General features: G+C 43.2%; 1 protein-coding gene across 1 annotated transcript; it reads right to left on the bottom strand.

Annotated features, from left to right (window-relative positions):
• Nucleotides 1-3,476: 3,476 nt before the first annotated feature.
• Nucleotides 3,477-27,102, bottom strand: G3BP2 (G3BP stress granule assembly factor 2). The gene is made up of 12 exons (XM_072336528.1): nt 26,967-27,102; nt 20,483-20,601; nt 17,072-17,153; nt 16,438-16,611; nt 16,219-16,309; nt 15,197-15,299; nt 14,191-14,371; nt 13,174-13,272; nt 9,411-9,513; nt 7,605-7,733; nt 7,321-7,439; nt 3,477-6,399 (listed from the first exon to the last, which is right to left on the bottom strand). Exons 2-12 carry the CDS (start codon nt 20,575-20,577, stop codon nt 6,127-6,129), a joined length of 1,449 nt encoding a protein of 482 aa, XP_072192629.1. The 5' UTR covers nt 20,578-20,601; nt 26,967-27,102; the 3' UTR covers nt 3,477-6,126.
• Between the last annotated feature and the right edge of the window lie 121 nt (nt 27,103-27,223).

Here is a 27,223-nt window from a genome sequence, read left to right on the forward strand (position 1 = left end):
TCTCATGCATGCACTCAGCAGGATGCAGCTTGGGGTGATTCTCCATGAGAGGCCATAAATTTGCTAGCGGTCACGTGCCAGAGGCCAGCAGGAGCGCTGGGATCTCTGCAGGAGTGGGAGATTTCTGTAGTAGTCTGAAACTTGCTATGAAGCTATTTTTAAATTGACCCCTTGTTTTCCCTGCAGCCGAGTGCACAGCTCCCCCCTTCCTGTCTCCTTGCTGAGCTTAACAGTCTCCTCTCTGGCTCTGAGGCTGGAGGCCGCCTGTGCTGATAGCCACAAATGCTGCCCCAGAGGGAGAACTGCCAACAGCCCTCCACGCAGGCTTACAGAGCTGCTGCATGGCTAATGTAGCTTTCATTAGGATCATCTCTTGTGTTTCCTCAGCTGAATTTAGAGGACAGCAGGCTAAGCAAGGAAGGTGCACAACTGGAAGGTGTGCTGTAGGCTTAATACCTTATATATAGGCATAAAGATGTCTTCTCTCTAATGCAGTTTTCTAGCACAATGGAAGTATTTCAAAGCAGAAACCTGTGTCAGCGAGCCTTCAGCTGAGAGTATGTTCTTAAACTGTGATGTGGGGCATCCACTCCCTGGCTCCAGTGTCATTGCTTTGGCTTTTTCTTTGAGTTGGCAGATCATGACAGTGCTGATATGTTTTCCTACCTGAACTGAAGGACAGGCACATGTCCTTGGGAGCAGCTCTCTTAGAAGACAACTAGAATTTGGAACTAGGAGCGATTGCTCTGCCAGACAGCTGCTCGTGGCAGCCCGCTGGTTTCCTCACGCTGCATTTCCTAGGGAGGTGACACCACCTGCTGCCAGCCTGTAGAGCTGCTGCTTCTCTTCCCATCGCTACGGCCGTCTGCCACTAAAATTCCAGCAGAAAATGCCAGACAAAGCATCCCGGGCTCTGCTTTCTCCCGTAATATTGCCAACTTGGCAACATCCCCAAAGCATCCTGATTAATCTCCCCTTCAAGGCCTTCTGGCTCTGGGGAATCTCTGGTTAAGGAAACAAAGAATTTGTTGTTCTGACACCTAATACAATGGTAGCTCAGTCTATTGGCTCTGGGATGGATGTCCCTCATTAAGGATACTAAGTATTTGTTCTTCTGATACCCAATGCAATGGTAGCTTTGTTTAGAGCTTTGTTTAGAGCTGGCTTTTGATAATAGTAAAAAGAACAGTACTGGCCAGAGCAATGCATCACTGTGTGCTGACCAGTCATTTCTACCTTCAGTTTTAGAACTCCTTAAGAGGCCCAATGTGTCTTATCAGGACAGCCCTAAAACACAGCTTCAAATCATCTGATTGCTTCCTGCAGGCCTGTAACCTCTGAGGCTGGAGCTTATTGGCATGAAGGTGATAGCAACACAGAAAAGGAGATGCGAACATTCAATTTCAGTGGGTTTCTTAGAAAAGAATGCAGGGTTTAGGTAACCAGCTGATAAAACGGGATTACGATACCTATCTGCAGGGTGGCATCTTTTGGTTTTGTTTTTCAATGAATCCAGATGGAGCAATTGCTTTAGTTTCAGACTCACAGTTGTCCCAGCTTTGCATTTTTCCATCTTGGTATGAGTCATTACAAAAATGCAGAGTTCACCCACGTGTTGGGCTTCGATGAGATCTAATACGTTGTGAAGAACAAAATAAACAGTTTTATGCTTTTCTGCATCGTGGGAGTTTTCCCATTCCATGACCACGAACAGAGTGTGAATGTTTGCATTATGAAAGATACGATTTGCCATGGGCAGGATATATTTAAATGAATTCCAGTGGAACTGGAAGAAATCACGGTTTGGGTATAAATACATCACGTGTGCAGGAAACAGAAGAGCTGCTCATGCCTCATCTCAGTTATTTCTAGGGGAGAGCTCTCAGGCTCCCTCATACTCTCTCAAATATGGACTTCAAAAAAACCCTCCTCCTGCAGCAGAGCCAAGTGAAGCTGAGTGCTGTATCCACTGGGAAGTGCAGGCACTGCTCCAGAAGAAGCATCACCATTAAGTTTTGAGAGGCTCCAAAGATGTACCATGTTTGTGATCCGCATTAGCTCAACATCCCACTTCTAAACAGGAATGTTTATATATGGATAACATTGATGCATTATTTGGCTAAGGGAAAGTCCTGTGTAAAGACAGCTTTCCTCCTATGTCTGCAGCTGAAACTGCATTAGGAAACATCAGCTAAGAGCATTGTGTCAGCAGCTGCAGAAGCCATCCTCATCTTTAAGTCCTGTACAGACATGCTTTATGTTGCTCCAGCCACTCAGAACGAGCGCAAGGTACACCCCAAATGGCTATTCCTCCCTTTGCAGGAAGCCAAACAGTAACTACAAGCACACAGTGGGGATTTCCCTAAGTTCTGCAGCAGCCTGCTGGCTTCTTCCATCATTTCAGAGACTGACCTTCCCAAGCTGCATTCCTCTACAAGAAATACAGAAGCCGCCCAGCATCATTGTCTGCGAGGGCCAGTAATGAGCACATCCATACAGCTTATAGCAATGGCACCGTGTGTCTGTGCCCAGGGAGCCACCAGGGAGCCATCATAGCGCTGGTGGAGCTCCACCTTTGACAGCCATCAACTGCTCCTACACTCCCTCGCAGCAGTACCATCCAGGACCCATCCTACAAATGCTTTCACACAGATAACTTCGTACACTTCCTTATCCATTAAAACCTATCAACCATGCGGATTTGTGACTTCATTTCAGCCACACAGATACTGAAACAATGGTAAGTGCATAAGTACCTGTCACAGGTACAACCAGCTCCTGGTTATCCTTGTTGGTTTCCAGGTACTACCATCTCTATTAACTCCTTCCCAAGCCTTTGCACTATACCTTATAATCCAGTGTGAAGGTCTGGGTGGTTCTGGGCCTTGGGAGGCAGCACGGAAAGGACTGTCTCTTTGACCATCTCTGACCAGCAGCTCTTGTGGTGGTTAGGGCTGCTCTCAGAGGTTTTAGTGATGTGGACTGGTGCTCTCTTCAGCTTCCCCTTTTTCATTCTATTGCAACTCATGGAACTCTGTAACACTTATAAAACCTCAGAGCTGCTATAGATAGCAGGCAATATTCCACCAAGACATGTACTTGGCAGCAGACACAGCACGCAGCAGCGATCAGAACCTCATCCAGACCACAGCTGCTCCATAGGGGTCCCGTAGTTTAGACATTGCTTACCAACAAGCACTGTGAGAACAACCTTCTCACCAGCCTTTCTGGGCAAATGTTGGCATGGCCAAGCCACCCAAAACAAGAAAGGGTTTAGCAGATCACTTTCAGCACAAGAATCAGTTCCTCGGCATCATGAATAAGTAATGCTGCAGACCAAAACAGCAACTATAGATTTGTTCCTTGAAAGCACGCAGCTCCAGTTCCTCTCAGGAAGGTGTTTTCGTTCAGCAAGGATTGAAGCAGTGCTCTATGGCAACCTACAAGAGAATCTTCAAGAGAACTCGGGACATGGGTCAATGCTGCAGACATCAGTAGTTTATTGGTATGTTCAGTCAAAACACATTCAGAATGGAAACTTAAGAATACTTTCCACCTGCAACAATTAAACTAGAATCTACGAGCATATAATGCTTGACACATTACAGCAAAAAGGATGGTAATCCACTGTTGTAGAACTATGAAGCCAGAATGGTCAGCCAAGTTGGTCAAAATAGAACCGTAATGACAAAACACTTCCACTACCCACAAACCAGCAACAAACAGCAATGGTCAGCAAATCCCTTCCTTTGCTCAACGAGGTACATTTACTAAACGAGGGTCAAGAACATGTAAGAGTCCACAGTACAGCGATGAACTGTCACCATGTAAACTTGTCCAGATGATGTTCCAATCATTGCTCATGTCACTTACACAAGAAGCAAGCCAGAGAATGGGATGGCTCTTAATACTCCTTTTTGTTGTCGTTGTTCAGATTATCCCCAGTGTTATTTGCCATACAAATGAAATGGGTGGCAGCAAAACACCATTGTGCTACAAAAGGAAAAAGGAAAAAAAATCCTTACACAAAACACAGCATTGACAAACTGCTAAGTGAAGGCAGCAATTTGTCCAAAGGCTTCGAACACAAGTAGAGCTGTGTGCTGAGCAGTTCAAGTACTACAGGTTTCCAGGTAACAGCTGAACACGTCAAAGACTTTCAATGAAAAAACTGAAATACAAGAAAAATGGAGACAAAAAGAAACGTGCCTCAGAAAAAAGAAATGTTTATGAACATAGCGCAAGACTTATCATCATGCACAGAAGACCCCGGGTCTGGGAGAAAACAGATGCTACTTCACTTTGCCTGATGTAGAAGTAAAATACGTGCAAAATCTCCCAGCTGACTTGAAAACAGCAAGGGAACGCAGAATCCAGGGACAGACGAATGCTACGTCCCTTTTGCTTTTGTTTCAGATTGCTGTTTTTTGAGGTCTTCCATGTTTAGAAGCAGCTCTAAGTGGTCACGCTGTCACACAGACTCACATCAAACACACACCCGTCTCTTTCACTCTGACGCACCAGAGCCTAGTGCTCACTGCCCACCCCAGCACTGAGCCCAAACACACTGCCTGCTGTAGCTGATGGGAATGCGCTCCAGAATGTCATCCAGAAACAGACCTCTCAGCCTTGAAAACTCACACTTGAAACTGAAGAAGATGACGTCTCTTTCCTATCCTTTAGTCCCGGAGCCACAGCGTCAACTTCAGCTGAGAGTTTTGTGCAAAATGAGTTATAAAAAAAGCACAACTGGAAAATGCAAATACTCAAGAGCTGCAGTGTTGTTGTCTGAAAATTGCAGTAACCACATTGATATGCTCACCAGTACAAGGGACACTCAGTTTTACTGATCATGAGCTGGCCAAAAGCGTTCATCATTCCAAACTGGCTTTTGAAACGTCCCAGAGAGATCTCACTCCGTTTTCCTTAAGTATGACATTGATTAAAGAGAAGAGACAACCTGGAGACTATTAGATGCCTTCTTCCTCCCTTCCCCCCCGCTGCAAAAGAACAGACGAGCTTGTTAATTGAAGAGCAAGGTGGATGGTAATTTCAGCAATGTTTACTGATTGACAGATACTGTAATTTTTAATACATTTTTTTCCATGATTTTTTCAGATGCGTTGCAGCCGATCGGCTTTGCAGGACAGTAGTTCATACACTACACTGTACAAAATCACCAGCGAGACTGGAATGATGTATTCATAGAAGGCACCATCATGCTTGTTACATTACCAGAGAACTCAAATACAGTCAAGACAATTTTCACCGTACAATGCTTATCGAAGGGGAAAAGGGAAGGAGGAGTGTGTTGAGCAGCCATCCCTGTATGAAGAGGGGCAGATAGAAAAATCTGACGTGAGCTATCAAACTCATTAAGTACTCAGGACTACGGCTTTGAAACTCTAGGTTCTGTTTAGTTAACGGTTAAATGGATTCCTTCTGGAATGAACTCGTAGTCTTGTTAAGGTTTGTGTGTGTGCATATGTTGGTCACAGCAAGCAGGTTGGATGCCCGCACCGTTTCACAAGCTATTCTGTCTGAGTAAGAGAAAGAAGGGTTTTTGTTTTTCCTCCGATGCCTCCTGCAGATGTCAATACACAAGTTCAGAGTTACCCAGTAGTGCATTCTGATGAGTGCGTAAACAAGAGTTTGTTTGGAGCCAAGTGTTCTAAAAAAAAAAAACCAAAACAAAAAAAAAGGCAAGCTTCTCCGATTGCACAAATTGCACTATTTGTGTTTCCAACAGTAACAGGCAGAAACAGTAACACTTACACAAAATGTGCAGCAGAGGGCTTTGACTGTAAGGACCTGAATTTTATTGGGCATGTCCTTCAGTTCACTTTTGTTTGTTGCAGACAGTTTACTGTTTTGTTGTTTGTTTGTTTTTTAATCTTTCCAGTCCTCAATTCTCCAAGTCAACATTTATAAATTAACAGTGTGACTTCTGTTGTGAAACTGGGGAAACAACATCCGCTTTAATTTAAACCGGAAACCAAAGGATGCTTTCACATCAAAGAAATGATCAGAAGGGCGGTGTCACATTCCAAAGCCAAAAGAAATGAACAAGAATGCAAACACGATGGATGATGTACCACTGCCGGGACCGTCTGCCTGCGGTGGAGTTCAGCGACGCTGTCCCGTGAAGCGCCCTTCCATCTGCCCGCTGCCTCGTCCAGAGCCGAGCTTCTGCGCCATGCCACCTCTTGGAGGGGGACCTCGGCCGTCACGGTCGCGCATCATGCCACCACCCACTATTCCACGGGGACCCCCGGGGCCTCTATCATTGCGCCGAATATCCCTACGGTCTTCACCTCCGCCTCGGGTCTCTCTCTCACGAGCAGCTCTTGTTTTTTTCTCTTCTACGTTCAAGCGCACCTCACCCCGGAACATAATGGGCTTACAGAGAAAATATTCAAGGCACACATTAGTCACCAGTTCACAGCATCCATTTATACAACCAATAGAAAACACCACATCCACTGCATGCCTCTGGCTACCCTAACATGTCAGACACAAAAACTAATAGTTCCCTGCAACATATAACCTCAGCCCCAACTGTCACTAAGATGATCAGAGGGTTGGAACAGCTCTCCTGTGAATAAAGGTTGAGGGAACTGGGCTTGTTTAGCTTGGAGAAGAGAAAGCTCTGGGGAGACCTCATTGTTGCCCTCCAATATTTGAAAGGAGCGTGTAAACTGGAGGGGAAATGACTATTTACGAGGGTGGATAGTGATAGGACAAGGGGGAATGGTTGTAAGCTGAGACAGAGGAGGTTTAGGTTAGATATTAGAAGGAAGTTTTTCACACAGAGGGTGGTGACGCACTGCAACAGTGTCACGGGTTAACAAAACCATGACAAACAGGTTGCCCAAGGAGGCTGTGGATGCCCCATCCCTGGATGCATTCATGGTCAGGCTGGATGTGGCTCTGAGCAACCTGGTCTAGTGACTGGCAACCCTGCACATAGCAAGGGGGTCGAAACTAGATGATCTCTGAGGTCCTTTTCAGCCCAGACCATTCTATGATTCTATGAAATGGTAAACAATTTTTAATTCATAAGCAAGAAGCAAGGAATTAAAATTAAAAGAACAGGGATTGTCTTTGGTCTTTTAACTTCTGGCTTTTGCCTTTCCATCTCAAAGCTCAAGAACCTGACAGACCAGTTTAGCTTCCGAATGCTAGAAAGAACTGCTGTGTTCTCTTTACCAGTTCCTCAAGTCACATCTGCAAGTAACCGTGCTCCTTTTTCTCAGCCCACTACGTGGGCTTTAGGGCATTCAGCCTATCCTTTGATGGATGCTCAGTGCCAATACTTACTTTTGCAACCAAAATTCTCTGGACTGGCTCAGAATCATCAAATACCACAAAGCCAAAATTGGGCAGTTTTCCTCCGACTCCTTTTGTGTTGATGCGGAGTTCAACCACATTTCCAAAGCCTGTGGAAGGGAAAAGCCACATGAAGAAAACCCATGATTTACCACCTTCTGCTTCTTCTCAGCCAATGCCACATACAAGTTCCTTTGTGAGGCTATAGGTGAATGCTACATGCCTCTCCGACGCAGCACATCTGTTTTGTTCCTTAGTCTGATGCTGGTACTTACTCATGAAGAACTCCTTCAGTTCGCTCTCGTCGATGTCATGTGGCAGGTTCCCAACAAACAGCTGATGGCTGTCTGGGTAACGGATTATTCGGCGATTGTCCGACTCATTTTGCTCCACATCCCCTCTCCCTGTGTCAGGGGAAAGAAAAAAGCAGAGGCGCTGCAGTTAGAATTAGTGCGCAGGCTCCAACACACCCATCTGTGGTCAGCACCAAGCACGTGCACTCAAAACCTTCTGTACCTTATAGTGAAGAGGAGCATTGTATCTATTATAATGTATTTAAATAAAAAAAAATTGGATTTAAGTCACCTCTTATCAATTTCTTCACATAACAACTGTACCTTTATTTTATATGGAACAGTCATGCAGAAGAGAGACCTCTCTCTTATCTTTCAACTTCTACCTTTTTATCCCAAGCAGAAGTGAGAGTTCATAACCACTTTGGCTGAAGTACTTTTAGCAGCAGAAAAGGCTGCTCACAGACTTTGAAGAGGAGATCATAGAGTAGGATCTCTACCATTGGTTAATGGAGATTTCATCTCTGTCCCATGCCACCCACCCAGTAAGATCACAATCAAAGGACTCAGGCTCTAGTTCACATTGTCTGTATGATTTATGTTATGGCTTTGCTGCCTTCACATCCAATAGTAGGAGAAATGTAAACATGCAATTTGATTTAGCCACAAGTTGCATCTTCCACTCCCTGCTGCACATTACATATTGAGGGGGGAAGAAAGGGGGTGGGGGGGTGGGGGAAAAGGAATGTTAACTTGTAACATATGTTATGGTTCTTCTTGGTGTCTTAAATCCTTTCAGTTCGGTATTGCTTCCATGTGAGGAAATGCCTGCATTGATCAAAGCCAAAAGCAAACAGCACTTCTAAGCCCGACCTTGGTCAAGGTTTGGGGCATTCTCACTGAACGCTTCTGTTAGATCAAATGAATCAGAGCTGGTAGAAAAGCTTACAGCTGCTGAAGCTTAACCACTGCTGCAGGCACCACTTTGCAAGCTCCTGACAACCTTTTGCTAGCACTTGGAAGCATCGTAAACATCACTCTCTTCCTTGTTACTCATGACTCATACGCACGGTTTATACCTCTGTTAGCTACTCAACCATCAATGATTCTGGCCTTGGGATGAGTACTTTTGTCCACCACTGAGCAGATGCTACCAAGGGACCAAGTCAGACTGATGAATGCCACTCAGAAAACTTTCATCTTCCAATACCACTTCTAATAGCTGCCAAGTCACAGGCAACTTTGCTAGCACAGCCACCCTGATACTCTGTATCAGTCAGGGAATGTTAAAGTGTGACTGCTCATAGGTGAGGACAAATACAAGGCAGCCAAACCCAGACCAGGCAATTAAGCAAGGTGGGAAAATGTATCTAGAATTATTAACTGTTTGTGGCCAAGATGGTGGGAAGGCTTTCTTCTAAAACAAAGAGTACTACAGCCACTTAAGGGCTTTTACTTTCAGTATTCAATAAAAAAATCAAAGTACATGGAAAAAATATATATATTTCTAGAGTACCTTTTTGGAACTGTACTAATACCCAGAAGGTATTCCAGCATGTAAGCAAGTGGTCTGGCTATTAAAAAAGAATTCAGTAGAACAGAGGATTGGAAATAATGCCTCAACTCTGCACCAAATCATTCCCAGCTCAGACTCAGGATCATTTGCCCCGTTGCCAGTTGAATACAGTAGGAATGGACAGTTCACGTTTAGTCAGATAGAGTAGTTACAGAAAGATCCCTCAAGGAGACAGCACTCCAACCCAGCTCCACAAAGCCCCATGAGCTGACCTGGTCGAGGTCCACGGGGTGGAAATCCTGGTCGTTCCCTTGGGCGCTGCTCACGCACACGAGGAGGCTGAGATTGAGCTTCGGGTTTTGTTTCAACTCTTGGCTGAAACAGGAGGAGAACAGCTATTATTCAGTACCGCCTATTAAAGAAAACGCCCAGCAAAAACAAAATCAAAAAGCAACACAAGACATAGGTAAGTGGCATGCAGAAAATGAGCTCTGGAAGACATACAACCAAGTAAATGTGTTTGGAAATACATTTTTTCATCTCTATAAATTCCTCTGTACCAATCCAGGACTGCAGTGGTCAATATCTCTGCTAAAAGGTTCAAAGCAAACATCTCTCAATCAGAACATTTCCCCATAGCACATCTAATGTTTATTTTCCATGTGTGACCAGGCACTCAGACCACCCCGTGATTAACAAATCTCTCGACCTGATTGGAATAGATCAGATACAGCTTCCTCATGCCAAGCTCACACTTCACGGGCTGGAAGGTATCTCAACAAAGACACAAAGATGGACAACCACATGGTCTGTCTCAGTCTCTGAGGGACTATAATGATGAAAAACGATTAAGGAAACTACCAAAAGAAAGGAGAGGGAAAAGAATAAAAGGAAACAAAAAGCAGCACCTTCTGAAGTACAGTAAGGATTTATGATGCAACATAGCCACTGGATAGCAATTGGTTCAGACTGTCTGCTGAGGATGTTCTTCAACTTTCCTAATTTTGAGACCATGGTGCACAAAGCACACACTTCCAATTCTTAGGAACTAGAAAACACACATCACACTTTTGCAAGCAAAAAACACTTCTAAAGATAATTTGAGAGACAAAACCACCAGAAATGTTTCTATGTAAACAGCTGGATACTGAAACAACGTTAAGTATTTAATTTCAGGTTGTGCACAGCAAACGCTGCTCTGCTGGGGTCTTAGAGAAACAAATTAATCCATAGGAACCTGAGGACAAGCACTGGTTTCCAAGGAAGATGACTAAAGACAAGGACAAGGGCTGTAAGGCCCTGACTGCCACAGGAAAGGAGTTTATATCATAAACCTCCCTTTTCCTTTGAGGACACAGAGCATTTGCTAAGTCACCAATGCTCTTCCGCTAAATCCCACATACAACCAACCTGTACTCGCCTGTCCTGCATTTCACCCAACTTCTATTACATATTCTCTCACCCCTAACTGAGCTGTGCATGCCATTTGGTCCTTTATAATTGGTACCATCAGTTTTTACAGAGCTCTCTGGCACTGATTTAAGAGCAGTAAGTATGCAGAATGATTTGCAACTCAGACTGCACACAAAGCCACAGAATAAAGACTTCAACAGACAGTCATGATAAAGGAATCACCAACCAGCTTCTGGGCTTTTGAGAACAGTGAAGGAAAAGATGACTTCATGATCTCCTGGAGCTCACGCAGGGAAGGGAAGAGACAATGGCTATGCTATGGACACGCTACTGGCAACAACAGCCAAACCAGACACTAATTTTGGAGCTGTGATGAAGAGGAGAAAGGGGCAGACAGAGCAAGAGAAGAGGAGGCTCTGGAGGCTGGGTCAATGCCATATTTCATATCTTATAAGGTTTAAAAGCTTTTCTACAGTGAGTTGCCTCCTACAACATAAGCATATGCACATAAAGAAGCAACCCGTCAAACAAAGGAAAAAAAAAACAACAAAAAAAAACACTGAATGAGATCCAAATGTCCATCACCTCACTTGCATCATGGCAGCTGGTTTAGAAGCACGCTTCTGACTGCTGCTGGACCATCTCCAAGGTGAATATGGACAACAGAATGCACTGAGAGCAATTCATTCATCACTGACCTAAAGGTATTATAGATTCAGTACTATAAACATGCTAAAAGCTTGGACCATTCCAAAACACAAAAAGATAGAGCAGCTTTCAGCTCTCTCTCCTCCCTTGAATCTGCGCCCTGAAAACACAAGTTAGCCTTAAAAGACACAAGACTTAAAGCCCAGTTCTGTTTAACACATAAGCCCTGCCACAGGAGGGTCTATCCAAAGTCTGAACACTTCCAAGGTGATGAAGGAATGTAGCCCCTAAACAGATCCTTCCTTGCTCTCATCATTTCCCAGCCTCAAGAAGGAGCCAGGGAACACCCTGCCTGCACTGCCTCCAGCACAGTCAATGAACTAATGTACACAGAGAGGCAAAACAGCTGAAAGTGCCATAAAACTTCAGCAATGAGAAATGAAGTAGAGTGATACTGGAGAAAAGAACAGAAGGAACAGTTCAAACTGCTCTGTGATATCACTGATGCTGACAAGAAGGAGCTACCCACCCACTGCTGCAATCTATCGTCCCTGTTTTGTGCAAAGCATCTGACAAGCAAATCTGAAAGGATGGGGAAGTGCTACCACTGATATGTAACTCCTTGAAGAAATTGATAAAAATGTCTTTCCACCATCTTCCTGTACACCATACCTGAAAAGCATGCAAATTAATGAGCTAAAAGCAAACTCATTCCATCTCCAGAAGAGCTGAGAAACTTCTTCAGAAACTTTCATGAAGACCTCCTTCAACATGAGGTCAGAGCTAAAGTAATAAAACGGTGCAGAACACAACAAATTGCAGAGGGAGCAGAAGGATTTAGGGACATCTATGATTTGTACACTAGTTTCTTGCACTGTTTCTTGTCCATTCTGTATGAGAACAAACACTTCTTTTATTACTCCAACATCACCTGAACAACTCAAAGCTCTGCTGAAGCTGATGAGACAGGTTTCCCTACTCACTGCACAGCCATTGCTTGCTTTCTACAACAGCCCTTGAGGAGCAGAAGCAGCACCACATAAACAGGGGTTTGGCTTTCTGTTTTCTGTTTTAAACACACACTTAGCTTAAGGTTACTCCCAGAAAGATCCTTCTCTGTCAGTAACAGAGAAGAACTCAAAGCAAAAACAGCAGCTGCCATAAAACAAACCAGCTGCTCTACTGAAATTACAGTCATTGTAAAGCATTAGACAAGAGTACCACAACATACAGTGCTTCTGAAATATGGCATTGGTAGGAAAGATTAAAGCATGTTGTTTATCTGGGGAGTTTAGTATGCATGGAGGCAGCTCAGATTCTCAGAGCATCTCACCAACTCGGCATGTGCAGAACATAAACTATTGTCCAGTCAAACTTTATCTTCTCTCCCCTCCTCTGCAGATCAGCCTAGGAATGGGAAGACAGGATTGTCCTGGCCAGGACACACGAACCCTCCCATCCCCCACACAGTCATAAGTTGGTACAGGGTTCTGTGACATATTAAGTATGTATGGATAATGGAGTCCAACATACTTCTGTAGACAATACCTCTTTCAAGGCAAACCTGCACCTTCTCAGCAAGGATGCACTCTCTTTGACTGCTGGGGCACTTCTGCCAAAGAAGTTCCCCTTTCACACATACTTTAGGAAAGGGCTGCTATGGGAATAGTTGCTTAAGGGTTTTTTTGTTTGTTTTCAAATCATATCCCAGTAAGGTAGATCAAGAAACAAAAAAAGAATAAGAAAATCAGTGACTGGCTGTTTCCACATGAGCAGGTTTTAATGTTACCATGGTCACACCCAAAGTTACACCTGTTACGTGCATGTGCCTTCCACTTACAACAAGGTGAACACATTCACATTTAAGACAATTAATTTGTGCAATGAAAGTCAAACAAATCGATCTGTTAATTGAAAAATGGAAGCAGTTTGCAGAAGTAATGAGACAATCCAAGGTGTTCACAGATGGGTTACCTGTGAGACCGGTGCTTTAACATGGGGCGGAATTCCAGAGGAGGAAACAGTACCACTAGGAGGCAGGTTTTTACTGGTCACTGAAGCCCAAGAGAAAGCCTGCAGGAAATGCAACAAACCTAGGCTACTCATCATGGCAAACCACTGACATTCCTACAGGGAAACTTGTCTGCTGAAAACATACTTTTGGTTCATAGCTGACTATTTAATGTTACAAAGATATAGCAGGATTTGCAGTTCAAGCCATTTGTAGACTCCAACAGTAATAGAGCAGGGTGTGCAGCTCTCACTGCCACTACTGAAAACAAGCTGGGCTCGCTCAGCATCCCCAGCTCACTGCTTCCCTAGTACTGACAATCCTGCAACGTTCAGTGTCTTCTGCACAAAGGAAGAGAGCGGATGCCAGAAGTTAGAAATAAAAACAGCAAAGAGAAACAGGATTGAAAAGATACGGGAGACTGATGTCAGAGCTAGAGAATGACCTCTCTCCAGCTGCCATCCATTCCTCCCATCTCTTTCAGCTACCTCCACATTACTATACCAGATGGCGCATGGCATTTCTTAAAATTAGGCATCCTGCTTCTAAGGGAGACAATCAAAGCCTTCAGACCTTTTTTATACCTATACTACGGGTCATTTTCCAAGTGTCAAGGCATCGTGGGTTTATTTCTTATTTTTAATTTTTTAAAAGGAAGAGCAGTGGTTCCCATTGCATGAGTTTTTCATTGGTGGTGGTCTGGGTTGTTTTTCTAATATACCTTAACTACACATTTAAAAAGGTTAACGCCTGCATAAAAATCACACATGCACAAAGCATTACATTTACAATACATAACTTGAACAGCATTGAAAAAGAACTGGTTTTTGTGACATTTCACAATCATTTAAGTTGAAGATTTAAATCTAGACAGTTTCACATACTGAAAAGAGTTTGGCCGCTCAAAATGACTAAGATCAGATCCAAAACTTCTGGCTTACCATCTGCACCAAGAAACACAGATACGTATTTTGACTGACCTTTGGTGGTTCTTGGGGTAGTGAAACAGGTTCTACAGGAGGTGGAGAAGGAGACTTCTCTTCCAGCTCCTCAAGAGCCTTTTCTTCTACCTCAGTCTTCAGCTCTTCAGGTTTTGTTTCCGATTCCAATTCCTGCTCAGGCTCATGAGATGATTCTTCCAGTGTCTCCTCTATACCATTGCTACAATAGTCAAATACATTTTATGCAGCTTTTCAATTGATTCCTTCTTATGGCTTTTTCATAAAGTTATACAGCAGTAATGATTGATGTTATAATAATTGGTTTTCTAGTTGCTACCATATGGTACCTTACTATATGATATTGTATTAAGTTAAGCTGTAATCTTATAGTTGTACACTAAGCCAGACTTTATTTCTGCCAATGTGAGGACATTTTACAGTTTTCTGCAAAAAAAAAAAAAAAAATAAAAAAAAAATCTGAAAATTAGACACAGAAACCCTTGAAGAAACAGATTAAGACTCAGGAACTGTTTCTCTTCATAAGGAAGCCAGACAGCCAGTTCTGGCTCTTTAAAAGCAAAGCCAATGTGTTTCAAAAAGCACTTAAAAAAAAGTCTATTCTTCCAGGGCAGCTTCTCAAAAATTACTTCTCCCTTTCAACTTCAAGCACCAGCTAAATTGAGGAGTCACATACCATTAACCACCCTCACATTAAAACACCTGTTCCTACAGATTATTATAACAAATCACTACTGTGAGCTTACATAATGAAGACTACATTAAGTATGTACATAAACACATTTATTGCCTTTTCATCTCATATTTGAAACTAGAACTGAAAACAGTAACAGACATGAAACCTCCTCTCCTTCTCTCTCTAGTCACGAAATCAGTATTTCAAATGTGATGCTGACACAGCATAGATCATAGCAGTTTAAGTGCAGTTTCCTAGACTACCCGCTAAATCACATCCAAAGTCTAAATCCAAAGCAATTCTGTTGTTTTTATTTTAGAAAACAATGCTACAATGAAATGGCCTTCTTACGTGACAGGATGATTTTCATAGTAAGTACTGCTTGCATTTTCTTGCACAGGTTCAGGTGATGGTTGTCTTTCCTCCTGTTCTTCCTCCACCTCCTCTTCAGACTCTGACATGAAAGAAAGAATTTCTTGAGCACTTCTGCAAGCATACACAAGCCTCACCTACAGTACAAGCACACTGAACTAGTAGTAAAACAAAATCACATCATCAACAAAATAAGGCAAAATGACCTGAGAAGTGAGTGCCACTTCTGTTCTTTTAAAAAGCTTTGCTTCTTACTGTTCTTATGAAAAGGATACCCCAGAGATACATCACTACTACTACCATGAGGAGGGGTTAAGGATCTTTTAAAACAGTAGGACACTTTCATATGTTGTCCATAGAAAAGAAACATTATTAGCTCTTAGGATCATAGTACCTAAAGCTAATAAAGTAAACCTCAAACACAAGAATTATTTGTCTAAGATGTTCTGTTCCATGCTGTTGAGATTAAATAAATCCCTGAAGTTACCCAGTACATCCCAGCTGTACTCTCCTTTGATTTGCTTTGGCTTAGCAGACTGGGCAAGAAAAAAAAAATCACCCAGAACAATAAAGTCAAGTTCAGCTTGAGGACAGAAATGAACCACTGACCATGATGATGAGATGGGAGTGAACTATATTTCAGGTTTGAAACATCAGTTACATTTTATTTGATTGACCACAGAAATCTAGTCTACTAAACAACACTCAGATGCAGCAAAACTACTACTGCTCACTACAACCCTCCCTCACCAAGTCTTGTCCACCCCAAAAGCCAGCGTAGTCTCCAAAGAAATAAAGTGTTAACATAAGACCTCCATTTTCCAGTGTTGAAGACAGCAGATAGTCCCAATATTATCACCTGCACTCTCCCCCTTAGCCACATACTACACTACATGATAACGGACCAATTTGCATCTTTCCACGTCCTCCAAACACTCTGAAAGATAGGCAAAGTTAGAGGAACAAGACCAACTCTACACCACAAATACAGTTCTTCTCACCTTCATCAAGTTCTCCTTCAGAATCCCCAAATACTTCATCTTCATATCTGAAGATATCATTATGTACATAGAACTTGTTTGGAACAGACCCCTGTAAAAGAGCAACACACATTCTGTTGTATATATCACGCATCAGCACTCAGCAATGTGAATGGATTGGAGATTTAAGCTTTGGGGCACACGCCATTTGAAGTTAAACATGATCTAACAGCTACTTACCTCTGGAGCAAGTACAAAGGTCTGCATGAACTTCCTCATGGGCTGCCCATTGTTGGACAGCTCTCCCATGACTTGCACCACCACCCCATCGCTCAGAGTGGCATGAGCATCCACATGACGAATCTTGGTGTGGCACTCACTGAACTGCAATGACATCACCTTCTTGTGTATCTCCTGGAAACAGACAGTTATATGTTAGCTACACTGAGCTTTATATAGCTTTACACCCAAGTCTCAACAAACAGAAAAAGCCCCCCCACTGAAGCTCAAAAGGAAAATGCAGGAAGCCAGAAACATCTTTCACTGTGAAGGATCTACCTGAGCTCAGGGAACTGTTATTGCAAAGTTTTTCACCACGATTCAAATACTGTTCAGAACAGTCAAGAAGGTTACCCTTCCTAAATATATTTTCTGCATCTGGATGCAAAGCTGATATACCAAACATAACCCACAGTAACAGCAACAGCAATCAAGAAAAAAAAGCCATAAAAGATTCATATAGGTGTCTAAACAGGAGGCACTATTGCAATGTGCTATTTCCCAGATAGGAGAGACAAACAAATTATTTAAAAATTAAAAACTACATTAAGTTCGGAACATTATTAAGGACTCCAGGCCCAGTGTTGATACGTACAGCTTGACCATACACTGCTTCTTGTGGTTTCCCACTAGCATCCAGTCCTCCATGGACATAAGAAGAATTCCTGCCATAAAACCTGCAAATTAAAAGATAGTAAATATCAATGAAGGAAAAAAGAAAATAAATAAATAAAGAAAGAAAAAACAAAAGCCAAAAACAATAAGTATTTTAGCTACGGGTTATACAGATATCAAGGTATTTGGAATTTCAGCACAATTCAAGATCAGTTCTAAGACTACCGAAGGAAACAGAGTTAACATTCAGCAATCTGGTTTGCCCACTATAACTGAGCTGGCTATTTGGTCTTGGGGTTCTCTGAATGTTAAAACCATCCACCTGTGGTAAAGTCAAGCTGCCCTTTACAATTCTTACAATTAGATAGGAAATGTTATATTATTTGCACTTGCTGCACAATAATATACAACAATTGAAGCATCACTTTCTTACCACCTCCACTGTTTAACTTTCAGCACAAAGCTCACATTCCATGTTTATGCCACCCAGCTGGCAGCGGTGGCTTTTTCATCTTGCACAGAGCACACACCTACTGAGCTCTTAAACCAATAAAAACCAAAAATGAAAACCATTTCTTGACCCAATTTTGGACTTGTTTTCAAAACCACTTCCCCCTGCCCTCTGCATCATATACTTTGCTTTCAATATTTTTCTTACATTTCAGGGATATTTTTGCACTCTCTTTCCAATTCCAAGTTCTGAGTCTTGAAATGCCTAAGTCCCATTTTGCATTTTTACTACCAGCTTAAAAAGCATGTGACAAATGCATAACACTCTGTAAGTTAACACTGATATCAGAGAAGGCAACAACATAATGTTGTGTTTCATTTTAAATCAAGCTTTGCCTCAGGAATAACCACGATGAGGTCTCAATCCCAATATTTCACCACTTCAAAGGATTCTGCTAATAACCACCCCTTGATGGCGCTTGGTGTATGAAATAACATTTCCTTTTTGTATTTCCATGAACTATTTATTACACATATAGCAAGGATACAAAATGTTTGTCTCTGGCTAAGCAAGTAGTGCACAACATTAGCATTAAGACAAGGAATCAAACATGAGAATGTGCGCATTTGCTATTTCTTCTCTTATCCCACTAACCCAAAGAACTCCTTCCAGTTCCAATTTCCTACAAATATAAGCCAAGACTACAACGGTACTTAAGTGTCCAAAAAGAAATTAGAACATATCAGACTATTTCCTTTGGTACCAGCTGCATAACCATGGCTTTAAGCACACTCTAGGACATTTTAACATAAATAAGGTCCAGTTGAAGCAGCATGCAGGCAGGCGGGGAACCACCCTTTAACTCTCTGATGGTCAGTGTATCCCACCAAGTACTTCCACAGGGAGACCAGTAGTTCTAACTTGCTTTTAAGGAACTGCTCAAATTCTCTGTCAGGCAGAATACATAACAAATGGGAATTACAAATCAGGAAAGGAGGATCTACTGAGTCCCCAGATACATAGAAATATGCACTCTCTGCATGTCCCTTGATAAGCTTTGGAAAACAACAGGTGACAGACACTTGGTGCATTTCCCTTGAAGGATAAATCAAGAGCATTAACACTTGCTGCCAAAATCTCTTGCTCACTGCAAGAATTAATCCTTTTCTTTCACCATCAGGTTCTGGGAAGAACATTCCATGAATTCAAAATGTTTCTATGGCAATGTGCAAATTGTTGCTTGAACTCACAGCAGGAGGAAGATCAGAGAGAAGATGCTCACCCAGAAGAGCATCACTCAGACACAAGGAGTGTCCAATGAACACAACAGGCAAATGCCCTCAATACGCTGAGTGTCTCTATAAGACACCCTTCTGCCTCATGTGCAGCCTGCTATAAATTTTATGCCGCCCTAAACTGGAAGTACCAGCCCACATCTAAAAAGTACCAGGAATGCCATTTCTAAGATGCTCATGTAGCAGGCATTAATATCAATGCAATGGAATTAATGTTGCATTAAAGGGGAAGCAGGGGCAAGGCAAATATGAAGTAGCTGCCTGCTCTTCGGCTGAAGCAGCCAGAGAACAGACACACCAGCATTATTTTGCTTTTGCAAACAAAACAGACTACTTTCAATAGTGAGTTTGAGGTATGGGTGATTTGCCCCTGTATTCAACCATCACTGAAACAAATGATACAGAAAGAAAAGGGCAACCTCCCAGCACAACCAATAAAATTCCCCTTACACCTTACTACTGTAAAGCACCATATAAACACCTCATCAGCTCTTTTCTGTCTCTTTATGCAAATACTTTTTGGGTTTAAAGTGAAATGACAGCACACTTCACAATAAACTTTTCCGATCAACCTGGAGGTTCCTATCCTTCAGCAATTACCTGTCTGTTCAGCTATCAGGAGTTCCATTGCATCCTTTGATGAGGGTATAATTGATGGTGTTATCACACCCTTTCTAAGTCTCTTAGAAGAATTTCAACTGCCTGATCTTCACAGGCAACTGATGTTTAGGTATAGGGACAAGATACTAACAGCTGACAGCAGATAACAAATCTATCTGAGAGCTGCCTCTGAAGTCAACTACAAGACATAAGCCCTTTCCCAGGCCATCTGGGGAGATGCTCCAGAAATGACACATAAGGAACACAACTCTTGCATAAGAGAAAACTGCAAGTTTATACACAGGTACCAGTGTGTTACATGGATATATTTGTTAGTTGCTATCTAGCTCTTTTGTTCAAGTGCTGGGGCAAGGAGCTCTAACTTCTTCAACAGTTCCACTTCTCCACAATCAACCTGATGTCAAGTTCTAAAAGAAGAGAGATCCAAACAGTAATTGCTTTAAAAAAGCAGCAACAACAAACACTGGCAAAGCTAACTTCACCTTTATCAGAAGTCTGTGTTGCTCTGAATCCAAATGTGGAAATGCAAAATCTTAAGTGGCAAACTGTACATAGGCAATAAGAACCATAAAAAGAAGGAACACATCTGGAGCAGCACAGGTAAATAAAATGTCTGTATGTATCAATGCCTTGTCCAGGCTCTGACTTCTATACTTTGATCTCCAATCATGACCTAGACAAAAACTCCAAGAGACAATACAAAATTCAGTATACTGAAACAGTCAGCACGCTTGTCTCAAAGTGCAGGTGCTTCATCTGTAACTTTCCTACCTCCACATTACCATCTTAAAGCTGAGAAACAGCTCACTTTTCCAGGCAGGAAATACCTTGAGAACAGCCATACATCTTTATAAATACATCTGGTTCTGGAATCTAAAGGCATTTTCTGTAACTTGTTTTCCAAGAACCCAAACGTTAATCAGGTCAGTTTCCTGCCACACTCATAAATCACTGAGTATCCAATTTTTGATAAAGAGCACGTGCTTCTGTTCAAAACCATTGGTTACTGTTGCGTCAGTGTTACCTGTGCAGGAAATCAGGAGCTTTATTGAGCAGAGTGTAGTACTGTCTGACGAACTCCCGCCCTACAAGCAGGGGACTGGGCTTCTCCATCACCATTTCTTTGGTACACAGGGTCGAATGCTGCAATTAAAAATATTCCCGTTAGTTTGAAGACAACCCTAAATGCCACAGCATCCTCATAAAAGGATGAGCATAGTGATATTAGAAGTCAATTACATGAATGAATTCAAAATCCATCCCCAAAGTTTGGATTAAATATACAACATACGCTGGAGTAAATGTTAACAGGCAAGAATCTTTACATTTTATACTCACTGAGAAGAAACGGGGAAAACAAATGAAGTTTTTGCTCGGTCCCTTGTAAAAGGGGCACTTCCTGCCCTGTCCTAAGATAATGCTGCCATCACATACATACAACAAAGACAGCAGCACTGATGTTCTGAAGGCTGAAGCACATGCCCCAAAGAGTGGAAAAAGAAACCACTACATGCTAAGGGTGACCAAAGCATTACATATGAGTGATCCAGGATGACCACATTTTGTATCTGTCATAGAATAATCACGAAGGTTGGAATAGATCCTAACATTATGAGGGAGAACCGGGGAAACAAACAAACCAACCAACAATGAAGCAGAACTCATGCACTGAGATAAAAACTATTTACTAAGACTGAAATGGAAGAAATAGCAGTAATAATCTCATATAAACAAAACAAGCAATGCACGGGCAATTGCTCGGCACCTGCCAACCAATGCACTGTCAGTCTCCAAGCAGTGGCAGCACCCCCTGACCAACTCCCCACTGGTTACAAGCATTTTCTGCAACACATCATACAGCACGGAATATCTCTTTGGCCAGTCAGGGTCAGCTGCTCTAATTCCAGCTTCTCCCAGCTCCTTGGGCCTCCCAGCCACCTTATTGGACAGGACAGTACAAGTAGCCAAAATGTCCTTGGCTCTGCACAGCACTGCTCTGCAATGACCAAAACATCACTGTGTTATCAACTCTGTTTTTCTCCTAATGCCACAACAGAGCATCCTACCAGACACTATGAAGAAAATAATCTCTGTCCCAGCTGAAACTAGGACATATGTGAGTAGACCTTCCACCTGCAATTTCTGCACACTGGCTGCAGAATTCAGAGTCCAGCACTCTCAGTCCTCTCTCTCTAGATATTCCAGTCCCCAACAACCTAAAATAAGATTTGTTTTCTTATGAAAATAACCTCAGCTCAGCAATCAAAACTACGGGCCATGTAAAAGGTTGTTCCCTCCACAGCTTGCCAAAGACAAATATTATTATACAACTGAGTGCCACAGGATTGAGCCATGGCCATACTCAAAGTAGCATCTGCAGAGAAACTCAATGTGAACCATGGGGTGATCTAGCTGACCCGACTCATACAACAGCAACAGCTTGCACATGGGAATTCTACTTAAAGGCCAACCTTAAAAGAGTAAAGAAACAGGTGACACAACCCTTCTCTGCTGTCATGTCCCCAAGGAGGTAAGAACACAGTGCCATAACCACCACAAGCACTTGAGAGAAAACACAGGGATGGAACTTCCTTATTTCTTTTCTTTTCTAAAAACCAGAACCTATTAAAGAACCAATCAAAGCCAACACACATCCCTATGAATATAGCATTAAGCACTGTACATATGTTAACAAATTGCTGCATACCGCATAGAGCGCTGAAAATGCCTCTGGGTACAAAACACAATAACCTATGAGGGAGTTCTTACACCACGCCAGATCCATATCACACACAAGTTTTTCCTCATTGGAAGCTGTGCTATTTCAGGAAAGGCTACTGAAACCTTTCAGAAAACCCGAGAAAGACAACTGCAAAATAATCACACACAGCTAACTCGTCCTGTACAACACAGAAAAATGGGATCATATGTTGCTGAGAGAGACCTGTTCAGTCCACCTCTGCCCATGTTTCAAGTGAAAGGACCATTACATCACAGAATACCATTACATCACAGAATACCACTGTTCAACAGGAAGCATCCCAATAACTCTTCACCTATTTCAGCATCATTCCCTGCACCAGCTCTTCAAAGATTCTTATAGATGTAGAAGAGGCTTAATGAACCTCTAAGCCATCAGAAGGCAACTAAATAAAAAGGCAAGTACTGCTCGTTATCAACCAACATGGGTCCCATGAACCCTGGTCTACTGAAGTAGTTGGGTAGGTTGTACCCAAGTAGTGCTGCACCTCCTCAAGGCCATGGACCCAAGTCCTAGCAGGCCTGGTGATTTGGGAGCTGAATGTATCTAGGACATTGAAGCCAAAACATAAACTGCCTAAGTGCCAACAAAGACGATTGCTGATCTGCACCAATGTGAACAGTCAGGACTGAAACCAGCAGTTCACTCTATGTTCTGCCAGACACTAACAGAAGCCCCATACATAAACACACTCTACAGGAGCTCTTTTTCCAATTTTCGGAAATCAAGGAGTAACAATCTGAGCAATTTCTCACTGGAATAAGAGGAATCTCATTTTTTTTAGATGAGCCTCAGCAGTCTTTGGGAAAATGTCTTCATACGAACTTATCACTAGAGACACTGGAATCTGTACTGGCCAGAAACAAAACACTGACACAGAGATAGCCAACAGCAGAAATAACATTTATCTGTTGGTTTCATTACAATGCAGCTACTGTGCTACAAATCCACTTTCTGCTGCACACCTGACAAAAGCCGCACTGCTGGAGCAGCACAGCCACCCCCAGGAAACTGCTTGCAGGCAAGCTGACCCGGGAGCTAACCAGGTAGACCAAACTTGCTGTGCAGTATTGCCATTTCCTTTGCTATCAGCAAGGCACACTGAATTCACGGTGAGTTCCTGAGTTGAAGAAAACTATGCTACAGGTCTTGTACCAGACTGTACAAAAACAAAGGATATTTTCTTCTGAAAAACAACACCAACTACAAATGAAGGACGGCACTGAAATAAGTATTATCTCTGTGACAGCAGCAAAGCTACATCTGGTCACATTCCTGCGCAGGGTTATTGCAGACTTCCCTCAGCTCTGCAAAAAGCGCCCTTTGATGACACTGTTAACAGATAAAGGAGTGAGACAGAGCTGAGTTAGAACAATTGTGCTCAAGTGGTTGGCTATCGAATGTAGCAATAATTGCTCAAGGGCACACTGAATTAATGGCATGCATTCAGACGGTAATCATCTTTATGCACAAAAGTTCAATTTCTTAAACTGTGTTTGTTAATCCTTCATTTAGGAATGGAAAACAAAACAAAACATCAAACCAAAGACCGTACCATCCATCAGTTTGCAAGGGAAGGCAGCAGCAATTTGTTTCTGAAGAAGTACAGTGGGACACAAAGCGCAGAGCAGTCACAACATCCACCAACACACATCTTACCTATCAGATCTCCCATATTAGAGAAGCTTTTGTTTTTCCTCAAAGCAAAGTTTCTGTTACAATTTTCCTTAGCATGTAGAAGCAGCAGTGTGACCAGTTACATGTGACAAGGCAGTGGGGTAGGTTATGGAGGTGACATAGCAAGGAGATGCAGGCTTTGCTTTATTATTATTATAGTACATATATATATATATACACATACATATATATATGTATGTATATGTGTGTGTGTGTGTGTGTGTATATATATATGTATATATATATAAGCAAATTAATGTTTTTGATGCATCGACAGGCAAGTTTCATCCTCCATACTCTGACAGCAGCAATTCTCCCATGGCTAAAGGTACACAGCTAAAGACCTACAGCTTCACAAATATCTGCAGCAGTGAGGCTTGTTCTTGCATTCAGATGTCTGCAGCTTGTGTGAAGATTGATTACTGTGTTGGAATATACCATTTAAATGGAAAATAAAATTTGGCAAAACACCCTTGAAAATCAGATAATGTTACCCATGCAGTGAGCACAGAGAGCAAAGTTCCAGAAGATATCACACTGCTTCCCACCCAGCAGCAGTGAAGGAAAAAAAAGAAGGGGAGAGTGGTTTTCTCCATCTTGGACAGGTTTCTCCTAAACCCAGACCATCATAAGAGGTAAAACTGGGGCTTCCAGAAGGCCAAGAACCAACCACAGTTATGAACTGCTTTTCCTAACATAGACAACCAAATAATGCCTTAAAGAACATGCTTGCTGCTATGATCCATGTGATACCCCACTGCTGCAATACAGTGCGTGAGCAGCCACACCTTGAATAAAGCAAAAAACTTTGCTGCAATGGTCAGTCCAGCTGGCACAAACAGCCCTGCAATACTGGGAATATTGCAGGCAAAAGCAAAATAAGCACTGACCAAACCAAAACAATACCGAGAACACAACTGAAAGTCCCTCACAGCCCTGTTCATTCCTGAAAGCACCATCTCCCTTCCTTGCTCTGCAAGGTAAGTACGCATATCACCCCCCCATCTGCAAGTAAGTCTCGGTGAACCTCAATAATAACTCAGAGAATTACTTTGCTTTATTATCTCCTTCATCAAATCCAAAAGGATCTGAATTGGCTGAGCCCCAGGGCAAGGCATGCGGCTCTTTCCAATCAAGCTGTTCTGCGGTGAGTTTTGTTTTATGTTGCTTTTTTCTTTCATGGTTTTCTTGAGAGGAGCTTGATGGCACTGTGTATTTTAAGCATATGACTATAAGAACCATCCAAAAGAGCCTACATTCACCCAAATAACAGCAACAACAACACCTGCAGTCACTGCCACCTCCCCCCAGGAAGCCCCTTCAGCTCCCTCTCTTTGGACTCTACCATCCAGAAACAGTTTCTGCGCCTTCCTCCTGCTTTGCCGCCAGATATACCCATCAGCCCAATACGCTGCTCTTCTCACATAATACCTGAGTTGCAAAGATCTTCATTTGTCAAATGCTCTCAAAAGAAATGACATCCAGTGTCACAAATGCTACATGGAGAAGGAAGAATCAAATTCAACATAGTGTGTTAAGATGCTATGTTTGTTCAGAGTATGATCAGCACCCTACTATACTCTCTAAGCTCGTCTGCAGATGTATAATTTGAAACCTCAGTTTTATGCAGAACCACATAGCTATAAAGCCATAAAGACATTAGTAAGATCAGTACACTGAATGGTTCGCTCCCTGCACTCTCTCTCCAGTTTAAGCTGTGCTAGAACAGAAGAGATTTTATTCTAATGAAAAATTCATACAAAACAGATCATAGTTCCCTACAGTGAGCCAAAATCTGACAACTGAAATATTACAAGAACATTTCCAATGGTAAACAAGGATTACACTCAAGGATTACCAGAGCCCTGAACAAGTCTGGAAGCAGGATGGTGTTCCCTTAGGAATAAGAAAGCTTTCTTGAGCCAGGTATGACCCTGCAGGCACATATATGGTCGCAATGAACACAGAACACCTTTTTAACCATCAATTAACTCCATCAGTCAAAGCGAGACCAGCTTAGCAGTAACATCTTCTGAGCTAGGAATGTAAAGTTAAGAATGTGGTACCTGTTCATCACAGCATAACACAGATCTTCTGCCAGGGCTTGTTATGCTAACACAGCTCTCCTAAAAGGGACGTGCATGTCCATAGGAGGGCTCACTTCATGACTACATTGCACTGTGCCACACAGCACTGAGCAGGGCAGCATGGCTACACTGCAGAAAAACCATTGCCACTGAGGTGGAGACTGACCTTATTCTGCTCCTGCTCTCAAATTTACAGCATACAGAAGGGAAACAAAGACCCTAAAACAGCTGAAAGCACTTTATATGAACGAGAAAAGCATACTAGGACTTCTCTTTGCCTTCACATCCCTCCACCACTGTAGGTTATGGAACAGAACACCGTCTTTAAGCACATAGGTTGCACATCGAGAGCCTGCACAACAGCTGAGCTAAGAAGAAAGTACCGCACCCTGTATCTTAGCAGATCAGAACCACTTCAGGCATCTTCACACTTCACTCTGCAACAAAACACAACACTGGCACGCTGAATTGTCCGTATAAAAGGCTCAAAGACTGCCAAAAAATCACACAGCAATCATGAAAGCCATAAAATGAAGTAATATTTCCTGGGTGAAATGAAGCCATGGCCGCATCTTCCCCCCCGCCCTCCCCTCTATCGCACAGGCTCTTCCGGTGCCTGGCGCAGAGCTCAGCGCCCAGCGGCACCCCGCCACCGTAGCAACGCAAAATCTCCGTTTTGGGGATGCTGCTGCGTGATGCGGCTCTCCGAGGTGAAGGGCAACAAAACCCGGGAACACACCGCGCTCTGCTTAGGAACAAAACGAGAGGCCCGCAAAAACCCACTCGGGGCGTACGGATCTCCCCCTCGAGTCAACCCGTAGGGCTGGAGAAAAGAGAGGCACCCCCCAGCCACCAGAGGAAGCGAAAACTCCGGCCCCGCCGCACGACCAAGGCCCGAAGGCGTTGCATCGCGAAGGACAGAGCGGACCCAGAGGCGCTGCGGACCCCGCACTCCCCTCACCCCCTTCTCCCACAGTGCTCACCCGGGGAAAGAGACTTCGGCGTGCGCGGGACCGCGGCGCTCCCCCCGGGGCCTGCTCGGGGCCGGCAGCGGTGTCACAGGGCGGAGGGAGGGGCCGTGCGAGGTGACGTCCGCGGGGCGCGAGTCGGCTCTGTGCTTCCGGCGGAAGTCTCGTCTGTAGGGGGGAGGGGTCAGTCGCGGGGCCGTGCTTCCGGCGGAAGTGCCTTCAAGTGGGAGGAGGTGGAGGTGTGGCGTGCGCCGTCAGTCCCGCATTAGGGC

The sequence above is a fragment of the Excalfactoria chinensis genome, chromosome 4 (genome assembly GCF_039878825.1).
Source record: "Excalfactoria chinensis isolate bCotChi1 chromosome 4, bCotChi1.hap2, whole genome shotgun sequence".
NCBI lineage: Eukaryota > Metazoa > Chordata > Aves > Galliformes > Phasianidae > Excalfactoria > Excalfactoria chinensis.

Excerpts from the sequence above, each read along its gene's own strand:
- G3BP2 (XM_072336528.1), bottom strand. The coding sequence starts at position 20,577 with ATGGTGATGGAGAAGCCCAGTCCCCTGCTTGTAGGGCGGGAGTTCGTC. Across the intron at positions 16,612-17,071 it reads AAGCAGTGTATGGTCAAGCT|GAGATACACAAGAAGGTGAT; the intron begins GTACGTATCAAC and ends GTCTGTTTCCAG. Across the intron at positions 9,514-13,173 it reads TTAAAGCACCGGTCTCACAG|CCAAGAGTTGAAACAAAACC; the intron begins GTAACCCATCTG and ends CTCCTGTTTCAG.